General features: G+C 44.1%; 1 protein-coding gene and 1 long non-coding RNA gene across 3 annotated transcripts; one reads left to right on the top strand and one right to left on the bottom strand.

The window, feature by feature from the left end:
- Positions 1–5,321: 5,321 nt before the first annotated feature.
- On the bottom strand, positions 5,322–7,955 carry LOC120828302 (ADP-ribosylation factor-like protein 4D). The gene is made up of 3 exons (XM_078084724.1): positions 7,783–7,955; positions 6,747–7,316; positions 5,322–6,043 (listed from the first exon to the last, which is right to left on the bottom strand). Exons 2-3 carry the CDS (start codon positions 7,164–7,166, stop codon positions 5,879–5,881), a joined length of 585 nt encoding a protein of 194 aa, XP_077940850.1. The 5' UTR covers positions 7,167–7,316; positions 7,783–7,955; the 3' UTR covers positions 5,322–5,878.
- On the top strand, positions 5,961–22,143 carry LOC120827296 (uncharacterized). Of its 2 annotated transcripts, none has more exons than XR_013451446.1 (5): positions 5,961–6,071; positions 15,911–16,029; positions 20,713–20,779; positions 21,077–21,156; positions 21,997–22,143. It is a non-coding gene; the product is annotated as an uncharacterized LOC120827296 (long non-coding RNA). The 2 variants fall into 2 exon arrangements; XR_013451445.1 differs by lacking the exon at positions 5,961–6,071 and adding an exon at positions 7,950–10,560.
- Positions 22,144–23,573: the final 1,430 nt, after the last annotated feature.

Here is a 23,573-nt window from a genome sequence, read left to right as displayed (position 1 = left end):
TGAAGACACTCAACCAGTCGAGTATGTGTATACCAAGGTGTCACTTCCAACAAACTGACCCTTTGTCACTTTCATTGCATACTCGTGCTGTTCTAGTCTACATCATACAGAGAATAAAGAAACCACCTCTGGGTTTGAGATGGACAGCTGCCAGACAACAGTTACTAAAAGATTCCTTTACATAATGTAACCAATTCAATATGAGTCAAAGTGGGTTTGCATTGGTGGAAAACTTTTATTCACGTGGTTTCACAGATTGTGGTAACAATGTGCTCTGGATATGCTCCCTTCTATTTTGGAAGGCATGTCACATGTGAAATGGTGTGTGAAGCCACTAAAATAGAAGTAGATGGTCATCAAAAACCACTGAACTGTCTACAATTACAATACTGCTGTGAGGAGGAAAACATACCAGGAAGAGCATGACCGACTCTCTGTGCATCAATGTGACAGTAATCATCGGTAGTGATTGATGCATCGCTGAAATAAGGGCTTAACGTTGGAAAGGACTTATTACGCCAAATCAAGTGAGAAATGTAGTTTCAACACTGACAGACGCTGTGGTCAGACTGATGTTGGGGAGCAGCAGCTAGTGGAGCCATGGTACTTTTCATCTAGACCAGAGGTCTTCAACAGGGGGGGGTCGCGAATTGTTTGGTTGATAAGACAATTCTTTTTTTTTTGTCAACCAATTTGAACTGGAACAGACGTCTCTGCCTGCGTCATGTGACTCACAACCACTGCCGGCGCCGCTGGCTGCTCTTGTAGGGTACCTACAGGTATTTATACAGGTCCGTAAACCTGTCCCGGGGCATGTGACGTCTCCCTGGTGCGTTCAAGGTCACCAGTTAGTTTGTTAGGGCTGGTGAATGGGATTTAAGAGAAACGTGTGTAATGTATTTTGAGAGGCTTTCATTTTAAAATGGGACATCAGAATGTCCTGGTTATCCCCGAGTCCCTGAGGAATTATTATGCCATCATTGACCAGAAATGGACTTTTTTTTAGAGGAAGTTGGCTCATGTATGACACTTTGAAGGGCCTTAACTTTGAAATCTGACTCTGCGATCCCGCGGGGATTCCTCCCTCTCTCGTCGGTACTTTTGCATCCGCTTTGCTTCAGAGCCGGACCCGGCGTGGACTCTGGAGCTGCCTTCGCCATTCTTTCAGAGCAGAGACCGGCCCTCCTCTGACTGACTGCATCAGTTCGGGGGCGACCCTCGAACATCTCGGTTTACTTGTAATTAAATGCTTTGAGTTTAAAAATGGTTAAATGCTGTTCTTTGAGTTTTCCAGTCAAAGCAGTGCCCACTTTTTAAGTTTAGAATGGAGTAAGTTGTAAGTTGAGAAAATGTAAAATAGTAAAGCAACCAGCTGCAAAGCTTCTGAGTCAGAAAATGTTCAGTTTCAATCTAAAGGAACACAATTCAAGCTCCTCCAATTTAATATTCGAAGTGTTGTGCACTTATGCACCTGAGTAGATGTGACTATCAAATGCAATATTTGAAGTACTGTTAACTTAAAGTATATCAGTAGGTCTGAATAATAACGTTATAAGTTAAGTAACCCTATGATAGCACTTGCTTAACTATTTGAAGTATTCTTAGGAAAACAAGAGGCAGGGAAACACAAAGTAAAACTGAACCAACTAAAGCCAGTGACTGTTCTTCAGATGTATCCCTCACGCCAGGCAGGAAGCAGAGGCCGTCCTCGGGGTCGGGGACAGAGGTCAAACAACACTAACAAGACATTTTAGGTTGTACAGGCCGATAGCAAAGTATTACTGACATCCTGAGCTGCACAAACAGGGAATCAAAAGTACTTTGAAATGGTTTGTCGTCATCTTTATTGAGGCAAATATAGTATTAAGTTGCCCCAACGCAGCATCTTGTTCAATTAACTTTGTAAGGCAGACAGGTTACTTTTTATACTTCTATTTGCTTTCAATGTTCACTCAAACTAATTTAAAGCGATTTGATTTGCCCAAACAACTTCAACAGTAAACAACAAAATTCACAGACAAGAGGATTCAGATTACAATTATATTTCAAAAACTGACCTGGGCCTTTTGTCTATGAATGTAAAACAGACATGTCTGAATATAAGCTACAAATCAAAGGAAACACTGTATGAAAACACACCTGCTGTTGAATAACACAATTGAACAGTTTAAGGGTTCGTCGGGGTGAAGGAGCCAATAGCTAAACATCTGTAATTTTATGGATTCAATATTATATTCCAAATTCTGATTGTGAATTAGGGTTTTGATTTGAATTGACAGTCAATGTATGGCAAATTATTGTTATGGAAAAACTGCTTTACTGACCACAATGTGGCGAAAAAACGTAGAAAACCAGAAGAAGAAACAAAGCAAGAAGATATAAAAATGTCCAACGCACTGTGACCAACGAATAAAAAAAGACAACTGGAGCGTTGTCCCTCGCTGGCCGGCGTGGGGGGGGGTCCTGTCCTTTCTGCTGACTCGCTAATCCTGCTACCTACTAACAGCTGAGTCGCAGCAGGAGCCTCCAACCAGTTTAAGTGGATCGGCGGAGCAATAAGTGGTGAAGGGGTTTGCTTGCTTACACCCGTTTTTATTTGCTACAGATGTTTTGAGGTGATGGACACACCAGAGGTGGTATGTAACTTGGAATTGAGCGTTGTTGGTTTCCTGTTCAACACTAAAGTACGTGGGTGGATCCTGTGCAGTGAGGAGCAGGAACAACACATTATTGGTACATTTGAGCAGATGGCAAAGAGCCGACTGGTGGGGGGTCGGCCCGTGATCCCAACTTCATCGTCTGCAGCTCTGGGTGGAATTATCAGCAGCTTACATTATTGGCATAGCAACAGGAAAGGGAATGCACGTGGATGGATGGGGACGATGCGGCTGGGACATTTGAGTAATGCTGTGCGGCGATAAGGACCGCCGGCGCTACTGAAACTACACATTCCCCGATGGCTGATACCAGTATGGGGCCTCCAGCCACGCAGGCTCACACGTGGGAGTAGTCAACTGGTCACACGGTCATGTGATCTAGTTATCGGGGAACCAAGTCATGTGGGCGGGACTAAGCTGCTTAAGGAGGTGACTGATTAGGCTTCCAAAGGAAGGCCTCCTTCTAGCTAATATCATCTTTATTCCCAGAGCGCAAGGTTTTAATTACTGTCATCATGAGCTGTTGTAGGATTATAATCTCCAACCCTTCACGGTCGTGGTGTCTTATCAGAGGGTTGACTCATTTGTTTTTAGGGTTAGGGAGGTTTCTATAAGGTATATTCTTAAAGTCATTTAGCTATCTACAGTGCACAGCATCCCACTGTTATCTCTACTGTGTGTTTCAGTGTGTGCGTGGCTGCATGTGTGAGTACAGAATGCGCTGCTCTCGTTTCTCATTGAAGGCCAAACCTCTCACGTGTGATTTCACTTGTACGTATGCAGTAATTCCATAAATCCACTCGTTGTCTTTGGCTTCCAAGAGCGTGATGATTGCAGCATTTCCCCATGCGTTGTCAATACACGCCATTTGGTTTATGACCAGTCAGCATATTTTCATGTTTGGATTCATGAAACACTCTGTGCTCTATACCATTTAAACTAAAGTCATTATGTTATACTGTAGATTACAAGATATCTTTTTATTTCCAAGTTCTGCAGTTGTTGAGCCATTTCTAAAATGTGTGTATAATCAACTAACAATCCATTATGTTTCTGTTTTCTTAGAAGGATCCAGCAGCGTGTTTCTACAGTAATAACATGTAGAAACACAGAGGAGCTCGGTGTGTCCTAAGAAGCCCCCCAGCAGTCTGGGCCTATAGCAGCTTAACTAAGGGCTGGTCTGGGCTCTGAGCCAGCCCTAACTATGAGCTTTATCTGAAATGAGCTGACTGTCTGCCCCCAGGACTGAAAGTACAAGCTGGTTCCACAAAAGAGGAGCGTGATAACTGAAGGCTCTGGTTCCCAGCCTACTTTTTAAGACCCTAGGAACAACAAGTAACCAGCATCTATGGAGCGCAGCTCTCTATAGGGTCAAATGGGTCTTGGTATTGTGGAACTCTGGGACTATCAAGGAACCACTACATGCTCAGACACATTTCGTCCTATTGTCACTCAATGAGGGTGTTTTAACTTGTTTATACTGTAAAGGGGAATCGTGGTACAATACTTATATGGATGGTTTGAACGATTGCATGTCCTTTATTTCTTAACTACATTCATTTGTAGGTACATATAGATTCATGTAGTAGCAGTAATGCAGGTGTGTGGGGGAGCGACAGCAGATTTGAGAGCTTTTCGTTACTTAAACGTGTGCGTCGAACCTTGAAAGATGGCGGCCATGAAGCGTGTCTCCATTCTTCTAATCCGGCTTGGTGGACGTACCAAGTGGACTCTAGAGTGGAGGACGTTGACTTTTGTTGCTGAATAAACTAATGTTAGAGTCAGATGAGTAGTTGTCAAGTGGCCCCAGTGATACCGAGAGCGAAGAAAATGAACTACATCCGGTATTCACAGTAAAATAATGTATTGCGAGAACATCAGGAAGTGTCAAATACAAGCAGACGGTTCTCTGAAAAAAGTCCTGGAACAGGAAACAGAAAATCAGTCTGTCTGCTTCAACGTCCCACCGTCACTTTACAGAAACGAGCTGCAGTGTTTGAGTTACAGTCCAACACTAGAAGAACCAGGTCCTGACCAGCATAGCAGTCCAACACTAGAAGAACCAGGTCCTGACCAGCATAGCAGTCCAACACTAGAAGAACCAGGTCCTGACCAGCATAGCAGTCCAACACTAGAAGAACCAGGTCCTGACCAGCATAGCAGTCCAACACTAGAAGAACCAGGTCCTGACCAGCATAGCAGTCCAACACTAGAAGAACCAGGTCCTGACCAGCATAGCAGTCCAACACTAGAAGAACCAGGTCCTGACCAGCATAACAGTCCAACACTAGAAGAACCAGGTCCTGACCAGCATAGCAGTCCAACACTAGAAGAACCAGGTCCTAACCAGCATAGCAGTCCAACACTAGAAGAACCAGGTCCTAACCAGCATAGCAGTCCAACACTAGAAGAACCAGGTCCTGACCAGCATAGCAGTCCAACACTAGAAGAACCAGGTCCTAACCAGCATAGCAGCAACTGCCTGGAGCTGGTTTGGTGAATTTCTGTCATCGTGGAGACATTGTGTCCCCACGGCACCGAGATGTTCACACATCGGTGTGTGTTTGAGATGCTGATGTGTTTAGTGGACGTATTCTGACATTAGTAGGCACCTGTCAGTCATCAACGCAAACTCTTTAAATAAAGACATTCATTGATGCCAAAGTTGCTCAATAATTTATTCATGTTGACTTTTTACTAAACTAAATGCACACAGCATAAAAAATGACTAATTTGAAATGACCAACCAACCAACTATTGAATGGAAGATGATATAAACGGTTTGGTGAGGAGTGACACGTGATCTAAACTAACAGCTGGATTCTGCAGCAGCACAGTGTCAGTAGACAGAGGACATACCGCCAGTTACACACCTAGAAATGAGCCACAGTCTTTGTTTGTCTCAGTATTCCTTAAGCAGGTTTCTGTGTAAACGTCCAACATCCATGTGGACATTGAAGTGGGCTCAGGCCAGCAGGTCTGTGGTTGGCACGGCAGACTACATAAGTAGTGGTAGAAAATATACTCCAACATTGGAGTGAGTGTTCATCGTGCATTGCACATATTTTCATCTGGTCCCCTTCACTGGAATTGTCTCTGCTGTGCTCCTTTCAGGATGGGGACATGGGAAGACACAAGAATCCCAAATGTCTGGCGTCGGCGGTTGACATCTTCTCGCTTCTCCTTCTGAGGTGTCAGAGCAAACCTTCATCGTCCCAGCATCATCTCTTCTTCCTGCTGTGTCGGAGCATCCTCTTCTTCCTCAGGATCATCTCGTGGAGGATCTCTAGGGCGGGTTGAAGGCCCTGCCCGTCCAGCGCCGAGCAGCCCTGTGTGCGGTGCAGCGTGGACGGGCTCAGCTCGTGGAGAGCCAGAAGCTTCTCCACCTGGAGACGCATTGAGGCAAAGACAAAGGTAAATGCCAGACAAACACAAAACAGTACATTTCAAACCTAAACCAAACCCCCGTTGCATTTGGATCCATCCGTTCGAATGAGTACATTAAAACATTATCGTCATTTGAATAAATAGAATATTAGTACATGTAGTTTTGGGTAAGAAACTGGATTGATAATAAATTGTTCCTGAAGGTTGAGGATTATATTTTGAGTAAAAGAAAGTTGCCCAACACAACTTTAACCTTTATCGATCAAAGATAGAACTACTAGAACTTTTTGGTTAACGTCTCATTGTGCAATAAACATTTGCAGACAAAGACCCAGTTGAGTCATCTGCAGGCGTTTGGGCCTGGGACACATTTGAAAAGGAAATGTAGCGACATTTTATTGACGAGTCAATAACGCATTTTATCTCTTGCTTTAGCGGCATACAACCTAGCACATTTTAAAGAGGGTGAAAGGGCTGCAATACTCCTGCCAACAACGTCTTAGCCTCCTATTTGGTGGACATCATCTCCACTGGTGTCATAACCATCAAGTAAATCCTCTAAACACAACACATACAATTGCATCTTCCTCTGAAAACTATTTCTGTATGTAGCTCACTTCTTTCTAAAAGGCGCTGGTCTTGTTTGGTCAACGGTTAAAAACTAGAAATGAGTACTTCCCATAAGGGAAGAGGACGGGTTACCTGTGCGGCCGACATGGCTCCATGCAGGTCCTGCTTGTTGGCCAGGACCAGGAGGGGCACTCCCTGGTTCTCCCCCGACCGGGCGATTCGATGGAGCTCCACCTTGGCCTCCTCCATGCGCTCTGCCTCGGCCGCATCCACCACGAACACCAGCCCGTCCATCCGCCGGGTGTACGACTTCCACAGAGGCCGCAGTTTGTCCTGGCCGCCCACGTCCCACACCTGGAACGCCGTGCTTTTGGAGTTCTCCGTGGGCACTTTGATCCGCTCCATGTTGAAGCCCTTGGTGGGGATAGTCTGGACAAACTCCCCCAGCTTGAGCCTGTAAAGGAGGGAGGTTTTCCCTGCCGAGTCCAGACCGATCACCACAACGTGAAGAGCCTGGAAGCTGGGGCCAATTTCTGTTAGCTGGTTCCCCATGTTATGATCTACCAGACCGGATGACTTCCTGTAACTGCCACTGTGTCCTTGTCTCACTCGCTTCCACACACTTGATGATGATGGGGACAGACGAGCTGGGTGACGGGGACAGACGAGCCGGGTGACGGGGACAGACTGTGGCTGGAGTCACTGAGGCAAGGAGAGGAAAGCACCACTTCATTACGCCTTTAATTCATATATTTGTATTAATCTGAAGCTTTCTATGTCAGTTATCAGTGTATTATTTAATACAATAATGAGAATAGGTGAGCAGCAATCCTCAGTCACAGCAGGAGAGCATCGCGTGACCTCCTTACTGCGCGGTGCGTGTGTCACCAGACTATTCCGCTTCTATCTGTCCGCAGAAAGTAGATCCCGAGCAGCCGGTTCACGCTTTTGTTCTTGTAAACTAACTTAACGTTTGAAAGTTATTACGTTCACACAATTGACCCAAACAACAGAAGCACCGGAACAAGCAAAACAGACTAGAAACTAACGTGTTAATAGAACCATATATATTTATATATTTCATAGGAAACAACTCGTTCCAGGTCGAAGTTCTATTTGACAGAAACAGTGTAACGTCGGGTGGAAGTAGAAACGGGAGATGTCTCACCTCTCGACTCCACTAACGACTTCACTGCTTTCCTCCGGTCGCCATGTTGCACTTTATCCACTTTATCCGACGGGCGAGCGGTGTCCCTCCGTAGCGGTAAGACCGGACGGCTCCACTGAGCCGGGCGGCCGCGTCGGTCCGACTGGCTGCTACAGGGGCGGGGCTTGCCGTGACGTCACGCCACGGGGCGGAACCTGCTGTGACGTCGCACCAAGGGGCGGGGCAACGCCCCTCCGTGGTCCGTCTGCTCTCCCGTGGGTTATTATGCTTTTTTTATAGCTTTACATCCATGGAAATACGATACTATTTTGTATAACATTCGATTTTACGATGATAAACCATTTGAATATGCTGTATTTAGGAGCACAATTTAAATAGCTGTTCGTGAATTTGGTTGGTTTGGAATACTGGCAGTTGTACCGTCCAGGGTAGGTACAGTTTGCTAGATGAACATGCTTAACTCTGGGCCAGTATCCGGTGGTTGTAACTGCACCGCCCAAAGGAATGAATGTCAGCAGAGAAAGAACCACAAATGCAAACCACTGGTTTCCCAAATAAGATTTTTAAAGAGTATGATGCACGTTCGTCCAGACATTCTTTTTCTCCCTGAGCTTTTTGCTTCCACCTTTTAAAGGATTTACATTTTGGTGCTGGTTTATATTATTAGACCACCAACGCTATTTTCCTGCCGTGCATCCCCTGTAGGCTGCTCATGCACACCCGGGGGTGCCTGGAAGACCACACTTTGGCATCCCTGGACTAGAGTGACTGAGATCTTATTACAAGTGTTTACAATGAGTCTATTGACTCATGTAGTACGAGCAGCAACCGGGTTTCTGCTTAAAACAACAATACATTTGCATGCACAAGCAAATGGCCCTGGATACTTTCTTTTCCTGCTATTCACTCCGCGCTGGTCAGGGAGTATGTTGCCTACAGCAAAGTAATAACACAAGACCACAATACTAAAGGTTCTCCAGGCACAGGGAGGACTGAGCGGCTCCAGGAACATCCTGAAATAAACAGCTGTGCTTTAAGAAATATTGGGATGAACTTCCAAACCCATTCACCGAGAAAATGATCTTCAATCCAAAAAAGATGAACCACAAAATGAATCCAGACCCTTTGAGAAGAAAAACACTGTGCTCTTGCGGCCATTTAAGTGTACTGCACCATAAAGAAATGAAAAGCATCCTGTGGGGGGATCCCGGGACCCTCGGGATCAAGCCACCACACACCGCTGGATACTCATCCAAAACTATATATGTAAAGAGAAACAGTCGAGTCAACGCTACAAAGCCAACTTATCCATTTGGAAAAACTCCAGAAACAACTTCAGAGAGCACGGAAAGAGTTACAAAATATCATATGCAGATCTGTCCAAAAATTGTGCACACAATCAAAGCTAGAAGCTAACAAAGGAAGCGAGACGGCCAACAGCAGCACTATTCCACCCTTTATTACGTCAATATCCGTAACCTTCCGTTGGGAAGACAACAAATCACAAATGCTCCTTAATGTTTTTCAACAAAAATATGAATTTATTATTTTTTTGGAGCGAGAAATGTTCAGCAGCCGTCTTGTGTGACTCACAACATCATCGTCATAATCAAACATCGTCCCTCAACAAGTTTTGGTTGTGAGTGGCTGAGGGAGCTGGCGCCGTTCTCTCTCACTGTCTCCGTCCTTCTTTTCTTCCTGCCGTCTTTTATTTGTAACTTGCAGCTGCCTCTCTCGTCTGTCCGCGGAATGCAAAGACCCAACTGCTCGTCAAACATGGTAAGGTGGTGTCCCTGATAAAGAAGGTGTCCTCCCGGTGTAGGTCTCCTTAGCTGAGACACGCGGTGTCTCATAGGAGACAGCTCCACATGGTGCACCATCATCGTCTTTGGCAGGTTGAGTTTCTTCAGCTGCCTCAGGAAGAACAACCTCTGCTGAGCCTTCTTGGTGATGGAGCTGATGTTCAGCTCCCACTTGAGGTCCTGGGTGATGATGGAGCCCAGGAAACGGAAGGAGTCCACAGTGGTGACGGGGGAGGATCAAAGATTTTGAACATGTTGTGTTTGCCGCCTCGGATGACGGACTGATGGGAGGACAAAGGTGTGGAAGAGGAGACAGGTCCAACAGGCGGGAATGAAGGCAAAGGATGACGTACAGGCTGCACCCAGGAGGATCTGAAGAAGATCGGCACTGCTGATGAGCGTCCATCGTGTCCAGATCGACTACCTATCCGTTGATGGGTCATTGTGTGTGCTTTGGTTTTAAATAATGGTGCAGCAATTGATGCTTTTATTCCTTTACAGGTCATTTAGCTGAGCTACATCCCCTTTACACTGTTAGTGTCGACTTCCCGATGGTGTTGGAGAAGGGAAATAAGCACTAAAGGGAATGCGTTGTTTCTCACCTTTCTGTTACGTCTGTTAGGAGCTACTGACAGAAGAACGTTTGTGTCTGTTACTGGCAGGTTCACGAGGCCTGGGCCCGGTTATCAATACATGTTTAATATCCTGAGTTCAATTTTTTGTTTGAAAAAAATGTTTAGTTTTTAATAAACAGATTGTCAGTAAACAGGAAGCTCTTCATGAATCAGCTGTATGGATAAGAGAAATGATTCCCCTCGATGAGCGCTGGCCACACGAACGATGCTTCATCTGCCCCACCTTCCCAGAGAGAGCATTGTGTTGCCCGGAAACTTAACAAGGCAGGAAATAGGAGAGAGGCAAAGAGAAACTTAAACCTGCAGACACTTCCAACGCTGCAGCCGACATCTCCAGTCAGGTGAGGAAAGTCTCACTGCTGCTTCTTCACTCCTTAGACATCGCTGGGCTCAACTATACACCTTCTGCTTTCTACAGCAGAAGATTACGTGTTGAATCCCATTTATTTCTTCTCACTAAAATACATGAGATAGTGTTATGTGCATTTTAACTAATTACAGTATATTTAATATAGACACCAAAGACCTTTCGTTGCACATATAAGCAGCATACTTCTTACGTTTGAGGGCTGCGGCCATCATCACCATCGTAGTGTGTGTAAGCTGTGTGAGCCCTGTTCATACTACGATGACTATGTGCCAGTTTGTAGCATTACAGGAGATTTATAGGCAGAAGTGTTGCTGTAAGGTTACATTTTGCCGTTTAGTGTTCACCATTGAGCTACACTGCCAATTTGCTACGGTAGCTCAAGAGACAAGAAATGGACAGTGGCTGTAAAGAAGGTATTTTGCGTTGGACGTTACCTGATGGGCCAGTAGTTCTTTGCCATGCTTGTGATGAAGTGGTCATGCTAAGCGTTACCTGCTACTCAACTTACCACGGTCTTAAAAACATTAAAAGATGTACAGATGTATCTTTTGCATTTTTGGTTGTTGAATTGTAATTGTAATTTTGGAGGGACTGTAGTAAGCTTTTACTTTGATTTCATCATCATAATTGTAAGTAATATTTTGGAATTGATGAACAATAATTTGTATGTGATTTATGTTTAATGTAAACCCCTCCACATGCAGGACACAACAATGCAATTTAATAACCGCCCCATTGACGGTGGCAGCAGCGAGACACTGAGAGGCGGTAACTCTGTAGGAGTTGGTAATCAGAGGAGCTGTTGGCACTTGTCACCAGTTAAAGCGTATCAGGTCCCCATAATGTACCAACAAGAACTGTAGACACAAAGCAGGGGACAAAGGGTAGTGAATCTGGTTTGATATCTTAACCAGACGTTGTAAGGAATTGGTGTCCGGTCTCTCCGAGGTGCGTCGTCAAAATGAATCCCAATAGAAGAATTCAAATCCACTTAATGTTTCTTCAAACCTCCTGAATTATAATTGCTCTGGAGCAGAGAGATACATTCTCATCACAGCATATTATTACTACCAGTGCTGTAGTGGTAAAATTAGAGGTGGGTAAACCCGGAGTTGCGAAGCAACGCAACGCAAAGCGTTGCGACTCTGTAAGGCTGTCCTGGCTATATTGCATTATGTTATCAGTAAAAGTCATATACAATCAATGACAATGAATACATGTGTTAGTAGTTTGTAGTTCATTAAATCTATGAAAACAGTGAAGAAAAGTATGTCAACACAACACAACAACACAATTGCAGATTAAGAACTTTCTACATACGGAGTCTCCTTTTTACAGTCGTGCCCAGAGGGCCTCCTTGTCCTCCACGTCAGGTCCTGCCTTGCACAGAGGAGCCATGAACCATGAGCCATGGCTCCTCTGTGCTCCCCTCTCTCTATTGGACCTGGTGTTCCTCCTCTCCCTGTGCTCTCTGCATCGTTGCCTGTCCTCTCACTGCCTGAACAAATACGTTGAATTTAAGAGTTAACCAGTTAAGCAGCCTGTCAATTACACTGACAACATAAGTTAAAGGAACACTCATGTACTACCTATGTCATCATAAATAGCCTATACAGCATGTTTTTTTTACATTGAGAACTGACTTGTTTTCTAATCTACGCGTCACCAGGCGTTTTTCTTTTGCCGTGCAGCGAACACAGAGCGCGCGAGTACTACCCCCCCGTCGGTCGTTCCGCCCGCAACGACTAATACCCCCCCGTCAGACCTTCTCGACCGGTCCGCGAAATATTGTCTGACATGGAACCGGTCCGTGAGGTAAGAAAGGTCGGGGGCCACAGGGCTGATCCACAACGTGTTTACACACCTCCTGGATCCTGATTGGTCGCTGCTGCAGCCGCAAGGCACTGATTGGATGCTCACAGACCGTAATACAGCGCAGATGAACATGATTCAGACTACGGCGTTTATATGTTCAACAATAGGAAACGTAGTCTTAGCTGTTTTAAAATGACACCAAGTTTATTTCGGATTATTCCAACGGAAGAATACAAGGCGCAGGGAACTTTGAGGTGCGTAAACGCTATTTCCAAAATTCCAGAGGTGCGTAAACGGCGTTTACGTGTGTTTACCCTCCACTACAGCCCTGATTACTACCAAAGGTGCACAGTTTTAAGAACGTGATCGGGTTTCTTCAGCTTTAAAAATGAGCATTTAGCAGCAAGTGTGTGTGTTACCGGCACCAGACCTCGTGTTGATCTGGACCGGCAGCACAGGTTACACAGACTACGTGTAGCCTGTGGATTAATAAGGAGAGAGGACACACGTTAGCGTCATGCTCAAGCCAGAGCTTGACATTGCAATCATAACATTTTATTTTCACAACATGGTGTGAACAAATTAAATTAATTAAAATGTACTCCACATCCAGTCCTACGAACATTTAGCAACTACGGTGTAACACTGGAGTTCACGGACAGAACTAACTAGTTAGCATTACAACATTCGTCACCAATTCCCTACAAAATACAGCTAACTACATTGGTCACACATCTACAGTCATGTTAAAATATTACAGAACATTTACACGCATTTACCTTCGATCTTAACCCAGGTTAAAGACATAAAACAACTTTAGCATACCTGCGGATTAATATGGAGAGAGGACACACGTCAGTGTTGATAGAGAACTTCCCCCAGACCTTCATTCGTCTGAGTCTGTGTGAAGGACAAATGGCAAGGCAAAGTCTGGGTAGGCCAGGATGGGTGGACGGCATAGCATGTCAACAAGGTGAGCCACCACCGCACTGTGTTGTTGTGTCCATTGGATAGGTACTTTAGATGAAAGCTGACCACTATTTGCGTCCCTTACCTTGGTCTTGATTCATTTAGCTGGGTTGGTTATGTGGTTAATGTCTCTAGGACTCCCAATTCGCTGAAACAAAGGCCTGGCTAGCCTAGAAAAGTCCTGTATGAAGGTTCTATAATAACCTAGAAACCCTAAGAGAGCCCTGACCTCTCCTAAGTTTTTTGGCTCTCTATCCTTGAGGTGCTGAATGGCCTCAAGGTCTTGAGGGTCTATCTGGATGCCTTCCGTGGTCACTAAGCGCCCTCGATATCTGACCTGACTTTTAAAAAGCTCACATTTTTGGGGGGTAACTTAATACAGTTTTCTCGAAGGCGGTCAAGGACCTGCCTCAGGTCGTCAACGTGGTCCTGAAAAGTCTTGGAGAATCAGAGCACGTCATCTAAATATGGAGAGCAGCACTCATCCCTTAGACCATCAAGAACTCCCTCCATGCATCTTTGAAATGCTGCTGGAGCATTGGTCAGGCCAAATGGGAGTCGAATCCACCCATAGAGACCCCATGGCGTGCGAAAGGCAGTCAGGTGTTTGGAACTCTCATCGACAAAACCCTGGTGGTAAGCACTTCCTTGATCGAGTATGGAGAACCATGAGTATCCTCCGAGATTATCCAGCAGATTTTGGATACGTGGAAGACGGTCAGGGACAGACGGTCAGGGACAGTTTTCCGGTTTCAAGCCTCGAAAGTCAACACACAGGCGTAGACTCTTTTTTCTGACACAGACCACTGGAGATGAGTAGGGTGAGGTGGATTTCCTGATCCACCCGTGGTCAAGCAGGTTCTGGACATATTCCTTTACCTCTTTGTACAAGGGCTTGGGAACTGAATTGTAGGACGTTTGGACTGGTGTTTTGTCCTTTAGGAGGATTTGCAGCTGCAAGTTTGGGATGCAACCAATGTCAGAACCCCCCCTGCAAATACATCGGACTCTTCGTACAACATGTCTCTGACTATCTTTTGTTCTTCCTCCTTCAGGTGTGACACGTCAACAGGGGGGTGCCAGCTCTGCTTTGACATGCCTTTCATCTCATGTCTATCACTTGTTTCTCTCTGCTGATTTGTGTTTAGCTGAGCGGAGTATGCGTTCGCAGTGGGATGGGATAGTGGCTCTGACCCACCTGGAAAACAGTTAATTGGTTTTACTTCCATCGCTTCCTCCAACGTGCCCAGAACTGTTCTCTTTGTGAGATAGATATCATGCTTAGTGGGGTTCTGAATAGAAATGTTGACTATTTTTGTGTACCCACTTCTCTACTAAAGCCGGAAACAGCTCTAACCCTCCAGGACAGTTACTCACTAGATTGGGTTGAAACAGCATTGTCCCGCCCCTTGGCCACTCTCTAACTCTACACCTCACCTCACAAATCTCCTCAGCAGGAATTGTTACTCCTCTCCTTCCTGTCCTCACACTACACTCAAGCTCGGAAGCAGTCTCCTCAGAGGTCGAAAGCTGGAGACTAGCAACCAGTCACTGACACTTAAAGCTTCTTTAAGTAAAGCAGAAATATCAGCCTCCCCTCTTTGTTCCTCGTCTGTTTTGATCATCTCAGCTATAACGTTACTGCCTAACAGAGGAGAGTTAAGACCATTCTTGCTGCCCCGCTCCAGTGACCTCAGCCCGTTTCCCGACATCTTTTTTTTCAGACAGCCCGATGTCCTGCTTGACCACAAACAAAGCAGTGAGGGCAGCTAATTTTTCCCTGTTGTACACAGTCATTGCATCGGCCCCTAGTCTCTCTTGTTGGTGCCTGAGGTCGGACTGCTGATGGGCAGGTGTCCTTTGGTGTCGCACTGTCAGTAGGTTTACGCATCTGGGCCAGATGTTTGGTCAGTGAGGACACTTGTGCCGTCAGTTCTGTAACGAGCCCCTAATTGTTACCGGCACCAGACCTCGTGGTGATCTGGACCGGCACCAAAGGTTACACGGGCTAGGAAGCACTGTGTAGCCTGTGGATTCATATGGAGAGAGGGCACACGTTAGCGTCATGCTCAAGCCACAGCTAGTTTTATTCTGAGCTGCGCATGAGCGGAGCCTGTAGCACCACAGCGCCCTCTACTGACGTGATCGTGTAATATCTCAATATAACGTCTGATATTGAGTTGGGTTTAATAACACTAACTTGTAGCATTTCCAACCTACAACATGTGTATATTTAGTGTTAATGCTAATGCTATCCTAATGTTGCTCTCTGTCTGCTGGAATAATAGGCATGAGTTTGCAACATTAGCCTCATCAACTGCACTGGTGCAACATGCCAGTATTGTTTCTATTGCTTCTCAAAGCACTGCATGTTGTCCTACTACAATACACTCATTAAGCATTAAAGAGATCAGATGTCAGTTCACGAGACATGCAGAGGACACACAGAGAGAAAGAGATTCCTTGCTTTATAATTCGATGAATCTTTGTGACCTAATCCTGACACGTTTAACACGGTCATATCATTTCTTTGTGAGCATTGAGCTGTTGCTGCCCCTCTGCTGCCCCTCTGGACGTCAGGATGTCGGCGATGCACTGGGAGGCCAGGCGGCGCCAGAGCGCTCTGGACCGCAGGACGGCCAGAGACAGACAGCAGGTAAGGAACTGAAATATAATTTAAGGGGTTGCCACTTATAAGTGTTCTGGTGGAATGTAACTTTAAAGGATTATTTAAGTGTGTCCATCATCCTGTAGCTTAGGAACCGTTGGATGTTTTCCTTTGTCGGAGTTTAGGTTAAAAAACTTCAAATCTTACTGTTTGAACTTCTGCTGCTGCTGCTCCAGCTGGTAAAGTATACCGGTCTGGTAAAGTATACCGGTCTGGTATACTTTACCAGACCGGTATACTTTACCAGACTGGTATACTTTACAATTGAGCAACAAGAGGGCTGAGTAGAAGCTGAGAAGGGACACGTGACACGCCAGCATGAGGTCATACCTGTCTACTGTACCTGATAACCTGATTCACCGCAGGGATTCACATAGAAATAAAGGTTACACTGTTTTGTTCTTTTTTTTTAAGACCTGAGTGATTTATTAGGTCATTTACCATGTATTTGTTAAACGATATTTAAAGATTTGGTAAAATGTTACTCATGGAGACTTGGGAGAAAAATACTGAAATTATGGAATCTCCTTTTTAATAGAATATTATTTCTAAAATGACTGATTCACTAAATCTTACCTTTTCCAAATATATATTTCTCCAATAGAGGAATTTAGGGAAGATTATATATACACCTATGCAATGGGACACTGCTGTTTCTGGGTCAACGGCCAACCAGCTCAGATGCCCTGATTGATGTGTTCGTTTTAGGATGGGAGACGTCTTTATGGGCTTCAGCACCAATCAACACAAAGGATTTTCACTACAAGCAGCATTCTAACGTTTTATTTGCTAAAAATAAACACTTCTCACAACACCATTTAAAAATGATGTTCGATTAGATATCTTGTTTTAAACAGAAAATGAGACATTTAAGGTTGTAATTTGGCGGGATTGGTTTTTCCTGTGTAAAGTGTTTTTGGGGATTGGTCTGTTTCTGAGATGATCGGAACGTAACGAGATAGTCATAGTTATCAAACAAATATCCATTCTAGAACTCCACAACACAACTGGATGCTAACCGCTAAACAATGATATAAAGTGTGATAATGTTCAACAGGGATAATACGCTATGGAGTTGCAATCCTTTAGGGTGTCAAACACCAAATCATCACCAATTCATATCATATTTTGTACAGTTCCTGAATGTCACCATTTGATGCACTGCACCAGATTATAGCTTCAGCTAATCTGACCTTTGCCAGGTACTGACAAGCATTACACAACAGAACAGGATGAAATACAGGAACACAGCAGACAGAGAAGTAAAGTAAGTAATACAGACCATAATAATAAATGTGCTCAATGACTTCAGTGCTGAGCAGCCTGTAACTCTTTTTGTGCTCACGTCCGGCAGCGTGTTCTACTGATCTGTGGCTTTTAAAGAAAAGATGGAATGGCAAATGGCAATGGTCCAGTCTTGTCAATTGATATTCTGGAGGCTCTAATACAGCGATCATCAACTGGCGGCCCGCGGGCCGAATGCGGCTCTTATCAGTAATCACCACCATTTATGACTCGATTTAGGCTACACTCCAAAATGAGGACAGACTCGTTACACTGTTTAGCATTTATTGTTTCACACTGGGGTTTTTTAACATAACTTTGCATTTACTTAACATTTGGTTTTTATTTCAAAGTCTCAACAACATGCTTGGAACTAGCAGACTCCTCAGGACTGAAAAGGGAGGAAAAACCATCTGGAACAAGTTAAAATAGCACGGTAAATAAATAGCCTGGAACCAGAACAGGTCTCAAATAAAACGTTAAGTGGGCTGTAGCGAAATCACATCACAAGGCTGAAATGGACTACCACTCACACTACTTAATCAATGGCTGAAGTTACATTTCCCCTCTGACACCAACTTTTTCACATGAGGCTGTCAGACGCAAACAGTCCTCCAAAGACTGGGTCGACAGGCGGTTCCTCTCGTGCGTTTTAATCGAGTTCATCTTGGAGAACGTAGCCTCACAGGTGTAGGTTGAACCGCACATGGTGAGCACATACATAGCCAGCGTCTTCAATGTGCCACAGACCTCGGGACAAGATACCCAAAAAGCGCTCAGGCTTTCAGCACCACGGAGAGCAGCCTTCATGTCGCCTGCGGCCAGCTCGCTCTGGCTGCCTCGTCCTACTGCAGCACTTTCACCGCGTTAGTGGAGAATTGTGACGTTGTGGAGTAACAGGTCATCATGAGAAGCCTGGGATTCCAATCCAATCCGTTTTATTCATAAAGCACAGTTTAAATGAACACAGAAGTTTCCAAACTGCTGTACAATAAAATAAACACAATAACACATTGACTGTCCTCCCCAGATAAAATATCAGTGCACATAAAATCAACAACCTACGTAGTGTTAAAAGCCAAAGAAAGGAGGTGCGTTTTAAGAAGCTGTGGAGCTGCAACAGAAAATGCTCGGTCCCCTCTGAGCTTCAGCCTTGTTTTTGTAACCCTCAGGAGCAGCTGGTCAGCTGACCTGGGAGCTTGGAACAGGTGGTGCTGCGCGCTTGAAGTTCCTCTGATGTGGTTAATAATTTCCATTGATCACCTCTTTGAGCTCCACACACAACACGCTTTGGTGGATGATACAATGGAGTGCGTTAGTTTTAGGAGGGACAGTCTTTATTCTGCTCACCGGACCCTTATTTTTTCTAATCATGGCAGGTGCACCATCTGTCACTGTCAGGTTGATTTCATCCACAGACGATCCATGGCTTTAAAAAATCAGCTCTTCTCGGAAATCTTTGCCATCAAAGTATCTGACAAAAACGTACAACTGTGAGATATCCGTGTTGTCAGTGGACTCATCAGTAGCCAGCGGAATATATTTGGCTTCCTTGACCCCGTCAATGACAGCTCGCTGGACTCGCTCCTCCAAAACGTGAACACAACGTGCATTAGTTGAGGCAGATAGAGGTACTTGTTTGACAGATGCAATAACTGTCCATTGATTTGTCGGGGACAAGTTCCTCCAGAACGGTGATCATGCAATCCTTTAAAACCTAACTTTCTGTGAAAGGCCAGTTATGTCTGCAAAGGGATGCACACGTTACTCTGACGTGCCTCTGACTGCTCAGGATATGAAATCTTGAAATCTGAATGTTTAGTGTCGTGGTGACGGCGCAGATTGTATTCTTTGGCAACAGCAACAGTTTTGTTGCAAATTAGGCAAACTGGTGAGGCATTTCGGAAGGTTGGCAGGATAAATGCGTACTTCTGAGTCCAGTCATCATTGAAGGACCCGTTTCCAATCAATCAACTTTGGGTTTCATATCCTTTGAGAGTCGTCTTACCTCTGTTAAGAGACCCTTTCCTGTCACTTCCTCGCTGTTTGTTTTTCAAGTGCTCTATAAGTAAAGTTGACTCAATTGAGTTGAGGCAAAATATCTATCACCCCTGGTGGTTGTCTGTGATATAGGTGAGAGGAGCCGGACTCATAAAGGCCGTAAAAGTATTAACAATAAACATCAATCATAATGCTATACCAAAATTTGATTTGTATTTAAGGGTCCAGCCCCCCAGTAAGTAAGTGAGTACGTAAGTAAAATTTATTTGTACAGCGCTTTTCACAGACAAGGTCACAAAGTGCTTTACAATGCGAATAGACATTTAAACAGTCAATATAAAATCAGGATACAAATTATCAAAAGAGTAAAAGACGTAGGCTACCCAAACGCTAGCATGAACAAATGAGTCTTCCCTTAAAACAGTCCACATTCTCTGCAAACCTAATCCAGAGTCTGGGTGCCATAGCCTCAAAGGCTCTGTCCCCACACGTCTTCAGACGCGTGCGTGGCATGGATGACAGATTTTGATTGACAGACCTGAGAGATCGGGATGGAGTATGTAAGTGAATTATGTTGTCAAGATAGTCAGGGGCCTGACCATGTAGAGCCCGATAGGTCATGGTGAGAATTTTGAACTGGATCCTGTAGGTTACAGGAAGCCAGTGAAGAGAGCGAGGCAGAGGGGTGATATGGTTGTGCCTGTTTGATCTAGTAAGAAGCTAAGCAGCCGCGTTTTGAATGGATTGCAGGCGGTGAAGGACAGATTTATTGAGTGAGGAGAAAAGTGAATTACAATAATCAATACGGGAGGAAATGAAGGCATGAATGAGCATCTCTAGCTCTGGCTGAGAGACCACAGCCTTTAATTTGCCCAGGAGACTGTCTGGTAAAATTCTGTCCCTCTGACAAATATAGTTGATGACCTCTGCTCTAATAGAACTTACTGAGAAACTGTACACAAAGTCACATTGTAGAGGAGGTGCTAAACCTTTCACACATGTGTACAGTATTGGAAGCTCAGTAAACTGTATTCCTCCAATATCCTACAGTCAAGACATTCCAATGGTGTTTTCACAATTTTTTTCAGTATATAATATAAGATATTTAAGATCAGTATCTATTTCAATCCTTTCAACTTTATTGAGGATATCAGCGTCAGGAGGTTGTGTCATGGTTTTGGAAGAAAATGTACAATATGTTTTGTCGTGTTGACATTTAGACTTAGACATGATTGATTGAGCCAGTGTATCATCCTTTGCAACGCATTTGATAGCTTGGTAGCTGCTAACCCGGCAGTTGCATGCATTTAAAGTTTTACACATTCTGTCTTTAAAGTAGAGAAGATTTCATGTGTTTCAAGTTTCATTTTGCCTCTTACTCTATAGCTGCTGCAGAGGGGTTCTGAGACCAGCTGCAATGCAACAGAACCAAACCCAACACAAGAGCAAACAGGTATCACTATACTTATCATGGGTATCTTCTACTTTCTCCTTTGACACTTGCTATGTTTGAAGATAAGGTCTTCATCATCCTTTTTTTTAACCACAGCAAAACCATTGTGTCTTTAATAATGGGTTTGCTTTCATGTGCTTTGAGGAGGATGAGTTCCTGGAACTACTTAATGTAGAGTTGGTCTTTTGATCCATTGTTTATATGAAATTATTGGTTAGGGTTAGGGTTAGGGTTAGTTGCTTTGACATAAATCCTAAATTCTAAGCATGCGTTGAGTGATTGATGTGTTGGTTCCAGTTGGTGGCCAGTGTCCCCACTGTAAGGGCAACCTGAAGACACCTGTCCGTAGCAGCGCCAAGATCCCCGACAGATACTCAGTAAGTTCAATATGATTTGTGTGATTTTGTACAGCCTAAAATCACAAATTAGCATCAGGGGGCTTTACAGTCTCTACATATGCAACTGTGCCTCAACCCTCACATTGAGGACAGAGCCGCTCGGTGTGTCCTAAGAAGTCCCCCAGCTGTCTGGGCCTATAGCAGCTTATCTAAGGGCTGGTCCAGGCTGACTTGAGCCAGCCCAAACTAAGAGTTATCAAAGAGGAAAGTTTAAAGCTTTAGCTTAAATGAGCTGACTGTGTGGAAGTGGAAGCTGGTTCCACAAAAGAGGAGCTCTCTAGTAGGGCAATACAGTGTTATAAGATAAGACGGTGCATCACCAGCAAGTGGTGAGGAGAAGAACCTTAAAATACAGTATATTCTTGACACGGAGCCTGTGCAGAGAAGCTAAAATAGGATTAATATGATCCCTTTTCTTAGTTCTTGTTAATAATTGGACGGGAGGGTTATAAAACATACAGTTGAGATGAAAAACAAACTAGTAGGCTGTGGTCAAATGTGTGAGCTGGCTGGTCTCATCTGTCTTCATCGAAATATACAGCAATGAAAGTTTATGCAGTTGTTTCTTATAACATTGCCTTAAGGAAGCATATGTAATTTAAATAAAATAGGTCCAAGCACAGAACCTTGTGGAACTCCGTGACCAACGTTTGTAGTCATTGACATTGAGGTTTACAAAAAAAACTGTGATTGATCCAATAAATAAGACTTGTACCTTCAGTGTCTTAAACCCTCTCTTCATCCTATCTCCATTTTGTCAAAGCACACTCACTTGTTTTTAGAAACATAACAGGGTCAATTCCATTGTTTGTCCTACAGTCGTTACAGTACAACCAGCAGTGGTGAAGAAGATGAACACCCCAGTTCCATGACAGCGTCACAGAATTACTGGACCATTTGGATATGGCAGAACTGCATCATTGTGTGATTATCAAATAAAATAAATAATTAGGTGTTTAAATATAATGTGTTTTCCTCTTTATTGTGGGAAAACAAATCCCTTGAATCCTGTTTGCAATTGCTCCAACCGTTTGGTATTTTCCTGACTCTTTTGTTGTCGATGTGATGATACCTAGTGTACTTGCAGAAACAGACCAAGTTGACCTGCATTGAATGAGAGGGTTACAAAAAGCTAAAGAGGGGTAATATATATTTAACAATACAGAAGTTAAATGCACACACACACACACACACGCACACGCACACACACACACACACACACACACACACACACACGCTAGGCTAGAACGAAAACATATAGTAGACACAGCTAATGATCAATGCAAACACACGTTTTTTAGCTTTGAAATAAAGGTTGACATAAAATAACGATCTCTTCAAAACGTATCCCTCCCCTTTTTGCAGGTTTGGGTAAATGTAACCGCCAGTAGGTACGGAGGGGCGGTTATCGTCCCGTAGGGATATTAATTAACCCACCACGGACCCACAGATGACCAGTGTAAACAGACCAAAGCAAAAATATTCCCGCAGAGTACAATATTTATTTGAGTTTCTTAAAATATCAAAAAGGTAACAATTCCCGTCAGCTCTGGGAATATCTTCAAAGAAAAACGAAAGGTTTTAATAAACAAATTCAATTCTATTGGGGCCGTAGGCTTCAGGATTTCCTCACGGGCTACATAAGCATTAAGCTGCGTGGGCGATAAGGGTCAAAAACATTTCTAATAGAACTGTATTATCATGAAGGAACACTGGCAGCTCACATCAGGTGAGGGTTTGTCAGCTCCATGGGCAATTCCTGATATTGAGACACACACACTCATGTAAAATAATCAAACTGTTGAAATGTGATGTTCCACTGTTACTCGTATCACTGTATCAGACACAAGACGGAACTAAACCTTTTACTGTATGATTCATTAAGCTGTATTACAGTCGCCATATCAAAACACTGATTCTAATAATAATTAAACCCCAATTTAGACCATACATCCCTTCTAAACCAAGTAGTATATTAAGACATTGTTTTGTTTGTATTAAAATCAGTTTCAGTTTTGTCTTGGCTGACAAAGTTTCCTTCCAGCAGGTAAGATTGATGCTGAAGGCTAATGCTGTTCTTGTTGTTAACAAATCCATCATAATATATCTCTGTAGTAGAAATGCATTGGACATAAAGGAGTGTTTGTTTTGTGCAGTACCTCATCTCAAGGAACCTGAGGAAATGGCATCTTGGCATTGGGGAAGTGCACCAAGCTGCCATACAATTTCCACTGAGAACCAGTCACCACACCTCGTCCAACAGGTCACCTCAATCCACTCACCTAGGACTCATAGGAGGGGAGATGGTTAAAGATCGCTCGCTCCAGAGTTTTGTAAAGAAAGGGCAGAAGAGAGACAGGCCTCTATTTTTTTTTAACTTCAGACGGGTTGAGGCT

Source organism: Gasterosteus aculeatus, chromosome 11, assembly GCF_964276395.1.
Source record: "Gasterosteus aculeatus chromosome 11, fGasAcu3.hap1.1, whole genome shotgun sequence".
NCBI lineage: Eukaryota > Metazoa > Chordata > Actinopteri > Perciformes > Gasterosteidae > Gasterosteus > Gasterosteus aculeatus.
The sequence above is the reverse complement of the archived record's forward strand: the minus strand, read 5'-3'. Positions and strand labels throughout refer to the sequence as shown.

Coding starts and splice junctions, on each gene's coding strand:
- LOC120828302 (XM_078084724.1), bottom strand. CDS start 7,166: ATGGGGAACCAGCTAACAGAAATTGGCCCCAGCTTCCAGGCTCTTCAC. Junction 6,044..6,746: donor GAGCCATGTCGGCCGCACAG/GTAACCCGTCCT, acceptor ATGCGTCTCCAG/GTGGAGAAGCTTCTGGCTCT.